The sequence below is a fragment of the Silene latifolia genome, chromosome 4 (assembly GCF_048544455.1).
Source record: "Silene latifolia isolate original U9 population chromosome 4, ASM4854445v1, whole genome shotgun sequence".
Classification (NCBI taxonomy): domain Eukaryota; kingdom Viridiplantae; phylum Streptophyta; class Magnoliopsida; order Caryophyllales; family Caryophyllaceae; genus Silene; species Silene latifolia.
Window position 1 is genome coordinate 65981756 of NC_133529.1, and position 7919 is coordinate 65989674.

At 42.6% G+C, this 7919-nt stretch overlaps 1 protein-coding gene across 1 annotated transcript; it reads left to right on the top strand.

Moving 5' to 3' along the window:
- Positions 1–459: 459 nt before the first annotated feature.
- On the top strand, positions 460–3804 carry LOC141651598 (uncharacterized). Its single transcript, XM_074459302.1, has 4 exons — positions 460–1771; positions 1868–2435; positions 2559–3106; positions 3251–3804. The coding sequence occupies exons 1-4, from the start codon at positions 460–462 to the stop codon at positions 3802–3804; spliced, it is 2982 nt and encodes a 993-aa protein (XP_074315403.1).
- Positions 3805–7919: the final 4115 nt, after the last annotated feature.

The window sequence follows — 7919 nt, forward strand, 5'->3', positions numbered from 1 at the left end:
ATATATGTCGGTCCAAGAAGCAAATGAGTTGATTGAAAGATTGGTAGGAAGCTCTAGGAATTTTGGGAGGAGAATTAGGAAGACAAGTGGGGCATCTTCTTCAAGGCAAAGCTCCAACCATATGGAGAAAAAAGTTGATTTTCTTACCAATTTGCTCAAGGAACTTACAAAAGGAAGTGGGAGTGCTTCTCATGTGAAATTTTGTGGTCTTTGTAATGATCCAACTCATCCCACCGATGGGTGTCCATCTTTGCAAACGGAGGAGGCAATTGAAGCGGTGAAGGCTATTGGGTTTAGGAAGTTTGACCCCTACTCCAACACTTACAATGAAGGGTGGAAATCTCATGCAAATATGGGTTGGGGGGGGGGAATCAAAATCAAAACCAAAAGGGATCCTCAAATTCCTCATTTCAAAAGCCAAATCAAAATCAAAGCCAATCACAAAATTCCTTGGAAGAGATGATGAAGACACTTGCTATGAATCAAGTGGCAATGCAAAAAGAAAGCCAAGCCTTGCTAAACAACACCAAGGAATTTCAAACCGCCGTGCTTCAACAAAATCGACTCACCGACTCTAGGTTTGTTAAACTTGAGACCCAAGTTGGTCAAATCCTCAATACACTCAATTCTCAACCCACTCAAGGAGGGAGTCTCCCTTCTCACACCATTCCTCCACCCACCAAAGAACAAGCAAAAGCGGTCTCTTTGAGGAATGGTAGAGAGTTGGTAGAGGCACCCAAGGCTCCTAAGAAAACAAGACCACTTCCTATTGTTCATGAAGTGGAGGATGTAGTTGAAGATGAAATTGAAGTGGTAGTAGAACATGGGGAAGCATTTACACCTCAACAAGTAAGGGTCAATGAACCGCTTCCGGAATACGAGCCACAAGCTCCATTTCCAAGTGCTTTGAATGACACAAGGATAATTGACAAGAAGACTTCAAACCTTTACGATATCTTTCATAAAGTGGAGGTAAACATTCCACTTCTTGACCTTCTTAGTAGTGTGCCCAAGTATGCAAAGTTTTTGAAAGAGTTGTGCACTACTAAGAGGTCCAATAAGGCAAAAAGCATGAAAAAGGTAAGGGCTAGTGAACATGTGTCGGCAATTTTTCAAAAACGTTTGCCAAAAAAATATAGTGATCCGGGCATGTTCACCATCCCTTGCAAAATTGGTGACTTGAATTGTCAACATGCTATGCTTGATTTAGGTGCATCTATTAATGTCTTGCCCACTTACCTTTATGAGTCTCTCAAGTTAGGGCCTTTGAAACCGACTCGTACGGTCATTTCTTTGGCCGATAGGTCCAATATCTATCCTAAGGGAATTGTGGAAGATGTCTTGGTGAAGTTGGGGGATATGCTTTTCCCCGCCGACTTCTATGTAACTGAAATGGAACCCGAGAAAGGTTCCACTCCCATTTTGTTGGGAAGGCCTTTCATGAGAACTTCCAACACCAAGATTGATGTGTCTAGTGGACGCCTCACAATGGAATTTGAAGGGGAAAAGATTGAGTATAGCATACATGAGGCAATTAAATACCCAACCGAGACTTCCTCTTTGTGTTTTCTTGAAATTTTTGAACCAATTGTGCAAACCGTGTATGAATTGTGTAAGATTGATGCATTAGATGTTGTTTTAACTAATGGATTGGTTAGAGAGGATATGGGGTATGCTTTGTCTTGTAATTTGCAGGAAACAATCAAGGACCTAGAGGAAAACCCCCCAATGGAAGAATGGGAAGAAAAGGAAGAAATCCGAAAAACAGCAGGTAACTCGCACCGTGCGAGTTTTCCAGTCCCAGAACTCGCACCGTGCGAGTTCTCCCCTGTCCAGGATTTTTGCTTCCTTTCTTCCAAATTGTTAGAAGAGCTACCAAAGGATAAACCCGTTCCCTCTATTGTCAAGCCTCCTATTGTTGAAATCAAGCCCTTACCAAGCCACTTGAAGTATGCATTTCTAGGAGATGAAGAAACTTTACCGGTAATTATTTCAAGCAAGCTTACTAAGGAGCAAGAAGAGGCTCTCATCCGAGTTCTTAAGCAACACAAGGAAGGAATTGGGTGGACAATGGCCAACATCAAAGGCATTAGTCCCACTTTATGCATGCACCGGATTCTTCTTGAAGATGAAGCAAAGCACGTTCGACAACCACAAAGGCGTTTGAACCCTCCAATGATGGATGTTGTGAAGAAGGAGGTACTCAAACTCCTTCATGTAGGTATGATCTATCCTATCTCCGATAGTCAATGGGTTAGTCCAACCCAAGTTGTCCCAAAGAAATCCGGGCTAACGGTAGTCGAGAATCATGAAGGTGTTTTGATCCCCACTCGAGTTCAAAATGGGTGGCGAGTATGTATCGACTACCGTAGGCTCAATGCCGTGACCCGAAAAGATCACTTCCCGCTTCCCTTCATGGATCAAATGTTGGAGAGGTTAGTGGGAAAAGCTTTTTATTGCTTTTTGGATGGCTACTCGGGTTACTTTCAAATTCCAATTGCACCCGAGGACCAAACAAAAACAACTTTCACATGTTCCTTTGGAACGTTTGCCTATAGAAAGATGCCTTTCGGTCTTTGTAACGCACCGGGAACGTTCCAAAGGTGCATGATGAGCATCTTTTCGGATCATGTTGAGGACTTTATTGAAGTATTCATAGACGATTTTACCGTTCATGGCCAATCTTTTGAGGATTGTTTGAGTCATCTCACTTGGGTCTTGCAAAGATGTATTGATACCAACCTCGTTCTCAACCATGAGAAATGTCATTTCATGGTTGATGAAGGAATAGTATTGGGACATGTGGTCTCCTCTAGGGGGATTGAGGTTGATAAGGCCAAGGTCGATACCATTCGCACCTTGCCTTATCCTACTAATGTGCGTGAAGTGAGATCTTTCTTAGGTCACGCCGGGTTCTACCGGCGTTTTATCAAGGATTTATCCAAGATTGCCGCTCCTCTATGCAAGCTACTTCAAAAGGATTGTGAATTTATCATGAGTGAAGAATGCAAGGAAGCTTTTGATATGCTCAAGGAGAAGCTTATTTCGGCACCTATAATTCAACCGCCCAATTGGAATGAACCATTTGAGATAATGTCGGACGCAAGTAATTATGCCCTTGGCGCGGTACTTGGCCAAAGGGTAGGAAGAACACCTCATGTTATTCAATATGCGTCGACAATGATGAATGAGGCTCAAAGAAACTATACAACTACCGAGAAAGAATTTCTTGTGGTGGTGTTTGCCTTAGAGAAATTTCGACCTTACATTCTTGGAGCCAAGGTCATCATCTTCACGGATCATGCCGCCTTAAGGCATTTGGTGAACAAGAAGGAGACCAAGCCCCGTTTGATGCGATGGGTATTACTCTTGAGTGAGTTTGACGTTGAGCTCAAAGACAAGAAGGGCACAACTAACACGGTGGCGGATCACCTAAGTAGAATTGTGCAAGAGAAGCCTCAAGAAGTCTTGGAATCACCAATACAAGCCTCCTTTCCGGATGACACACTTCTAGCATTGTCTTCCATTGAGCCATGGTATGCCCATATAGTCAACTTCTTGGTCTTACAAGAGTTTCCAAAGGGTCTTTCTCGCTCCCAACGGGATAAGATCAAGAGTGATGCTAAAAATTATGTGTGGGATGACCCATACCTATGGAAATTTTGTGCCGATCAAGTCATTAGGAGATGTGTCCCGGATACCGAAATCATTCCAATTCTTAAATTTTGTCACGAATATGCTTGTGGTGGGCATTTTGGAGCCAAGAAAACGGCTAGGAAAGTCTTGGAAAGCGGTTTATTTTAGCCCACATTATTCCGAGATTCTCATGCTATGGTGAAGACATGTGATAGATGCCAAAAAGTTGGCAAAATTTCAAAAAGAGGAGAAATGCAACAAACACCCATGATTTATTGTGAAATATTTGATGTGTGGGGTATTGACTTCATGGGACCATTTTCCGCATCTTGTGGCAACATTTATATACTTTTGGCGGTGGACTACGTCTCCAAGTGGGTGGAGGCTAAAGCCACCAAGACCGACGATGCAAAGGTAGTTGGAGAATTCATCAAGACCAACATCTTTTCTCGGTTTGGCTTCCCAAAAGCCTTGATAAGCGACCGTGGAACTCACTTTTGCAACAAAGCCATTGGAGCTCTTCTAAAAAAGTATGGGGTAATTCATAAAGTATCAACCGCCTATCACCCTCAAACCAACGGTCAAGCCGAGGTTTCTAATAGGGAGATTAAGGCTATCCTTGAGAAGACGGCGAATCCCGACCGCAAGGATTGGAGCTTGAGGTTGGATGATGCCTTGTGGGCCTATCGCACGGCCTACAAAACGCCAATCGGGATGTCACCTTACCGCTTACCTTTTGGGAAACCGTGTCATCTACCCGTGGAGGTTGAGCATATAGCTTATTGGGCGATCAAGTCATTCAACTTGCAAATGAGTGAAGCGGGACTTCATAGGAAACTCCAACTTCAAGAATTGGAAGAAATTCGGAATGATGCTTATGAAAATGCTTCCATTTACAAGGCAAGAACAAGAGCATGGCACGATAACATGATTTCAAGAAGAGTGTTTCAAGTGGGAGAGAAAGTCTTACTCTTTCAAAATCGGCTTAGACTTTTCTCCGGGAAATTGAGGTCTAGATGGATGGGACCATATGAGGTGGTTCGCGTTTTTCCATATGGAGCAATTGAGATCAAATGCTTAAAGTCCGGGAAAGTCTTGAAAGTGAACGGTCAAAGACTTAAGCATTATCATGAAGGAATTGAAGCGGGTGAAGTGGAAACACTCCACCTTGTTGATCCAATTTATTCAAATTAATGAAGATGCAACTTTGTCGAGCCATCGACGTTAAATAAACGGCAAAAGTTTGTAAATATTTCTTTCCCTTGCATATAAAAATTCCGCATTTCATTGTTTTAATTGCATTTTGCATGTTTAAATTAATTGCATCCTTTAATTCTTGCATTATAAATTAAATCATTTGCATTTTCATTAATGTTTTAGCATGTTAGGATGTTTTAATGTGTGTTTTAGTGAATAGTTTATCAACTCAAAGGGATGTGTGATGAAAGAAAGGAAGAAATATGTGTAAAAGAATTGGCGAGATTGAAGAATTAAGCAACAAAGAGTGCGGATCCAGAAGCAAACTCGCACCATGCGAGTTTTTCAGGACCCAATCTCGCACCGTGCGAGAAATCTGGGAAATGGCATTTCAGCGAGATTTTTCACGACACTCCTCATTTGTTCTTCCCCAATTCTCTTAACACTCACCCTCTCTCTTCATCCTAACCCTAACCCACTCAAAATCACTCCCTAAAACCTTCACAAATCATCAAATTCAAGCAATTAACCTTCAAGTTTCATCAATTTTCATTACCCAACATCAATTTGGGCAAGGCAATTGCAGGAAAATCACGCCAACATCAACAAAACTTCGACCTAGGGTTTCATGTGATTCGAGATTGAAGATTTTTGGGTTTTCAAATTGGATTTAAGGGACTATTGAAGCATTCTTGGGTAATAATCATCATCCTACAACACAAACAAGGATCAAAGGGAGGTATAAACCTTATTCTTATTCTTGTCATTCATAGTTAACTTGATTTCGAAAATTTGTGTGGTTCAAGTCGAAATTTGGTTGTTTAATTGTGTTGTAGGTTGTCCCTAAACAATTTCTAAACTTGTGAGGTGTTTTACTTTCAACAAACAACTAATTAGCACATCATTCTTGTAGTGCATATTAGGTGTTTGTTCTTTTGCCTCACCCAAAAATCATTTCCAAAATTGTGTTTTTCTGAAAAATAATTGTTTTACAATGGGAAAAGGTAAAGCTTCCGAGGCTTCCTCCTCAAAAGGACCCAAGGGAGCCTCGGCCTTTGATGACAATGAGTATTCGGGCAAGGAGGGCCTCCGAGACAAGGCCCTCACAAATTGGAAAACTTTTGCTTCGGTGTCAACCGTAGCACAAACAAAATTTCTTGATGAAAATCTTCTTATCGAGTTGGGAATGCTTCCCATGACCCGAATGCTCTTAGAGAAGGTCGGGCTTGAATCCTACATTAAAATTGCCGCACCCACCCGAAGAGGTGTTACCTTGGAGTTTCTTTCTTCTTTGGAGAAAGTGAAATTGGGAAGGGATAAGACCACGGGGATCAAATTCCGGGCATGCCGGCTTACCCACACCTTGACTTATGATGAGGTAAGAGAGGTCCTCCATATCACCAAAGCCCCCATCAAATAAACCCTTGACAAAAAAAAGATGAGTGCCTTTTGGAATGATATCACGGGGGATGTGAGGCATGGCAATTCCAAAAACACAACCCTTCCAAACCCGGTTTTGCGCCTCTTGAGCCGTCACATCAATACAATTTTTTTGGTCATGACCGAACCTACAAAAATGAACTACCAACAAATACAATGCCTATGGTCCATGACCCCGGAGGGGAGGGAGTGCCGGATTGGGTTGAGTTATTTGTGAGCGGTTGCCTTGAGTTACAAAAAAACCCAAAGAATACCATTTTCATTGGGGGTATGATTGAAATGATTGTGGAAAAGACGGGTGTGCCATTTCCACCTAATGCTTATGAACTTGACGGAAGTGGTCTCATGGACTACCATTACTTGGGGAAAGCACACATGCTAGAGGTTGTGGACAAAACCGCCCCCTTAGTAATTTGGTGCATGGGTGGCCAAAACTACAAGTACTACATGTACTTACCCCGTCCCCCCAACTCACCCTTGGGTTGGGGGAGTGCACAAGACTTATATATGCCTCCCGACGACGCATTTGTGGACCTTTGGGTTGATAGAGCCCAAGTAGTTGAACCGGATAATGATGAGGGTGGAGAGCAACCACAAGTGGGGGGAGCTTTAACTTTTGGTGACATGCCACATGATGATGCACCATATGATGAACCCATGCTAAATGCTCCTTTTGATGAGCCCCATTTCACTCCACCTCAAATGCCTCAAGAACAACAACAACAATATCCTTTCACGGGTCCTCAATTCAACTACCCGGCTTTCCCAACATGGCAATCGAACATCACAAACCGTGTCACAAACCTTGAGTCTACCCTTTTTCAAATGCAACTTACGGAGAATAATCGGTGGGGAATCACCGAAAACCGCTACCACCACTACCAAGAGGATTTTGAAGAGATGCGTTTTACCCAAAACGCAACTTTTGATATGGTGGCGGCCATGAATGCCCAATACATGCAACAATTCCCCACCCAATACCAAGGGTATAATGAGACTCAAGTCAATGAATCAAGAGCCGAAATGGCTAGATTTAGAAGAAGAAGAGAATCAAGAAGAAGAGGAGGACCTCCGGGGCATGGAGGTGCCTCAAGCTCACACTCTTGAGTGAGTTTAGGGTGTTCACCTCACACTTTGGGGACAAAGTGAAGATTTAAGTGTGGGGTGGACACGAGTTGATAAAATCATGTATATATTGTAATATATTTGTTTCATGCATCGTATTTCAATTCAAAAAAAAAATGAAAAAAAAAAGAGAAGAAAAGAAAAAGAAAAACCCGGCTAGGATGAAAACCCGGAAGGGCATCCTAGGCAAAAGTGGGAAAGTGGCCGAGGCCGGAGTGAAAACCCGAAAGGGCGCTCCGGGCAAAATGAAGAAAAGAGTGCGAGCCACGAGAGTAGAGGTGAGGGAAAGAGCTAAACCGAAAACCCGAAAGGGCGGTTTAGGCAAAATGAGAGAATTAGGAAAAAAAATTGAAAAATCTTGTTGACCTCTTTGAAGCCTTGAAATCATGTCACATACATGACTATTTCCATTTGGTGTTGGTGACATAAGTGGTGGAGCTCTAGAAGGCCGGAAGGGTAGGTTAGTAGTGTGCCAAGACTAGGAGGGGGATTTGGAAGTTTACTTTGTTACTAGTGCTTGG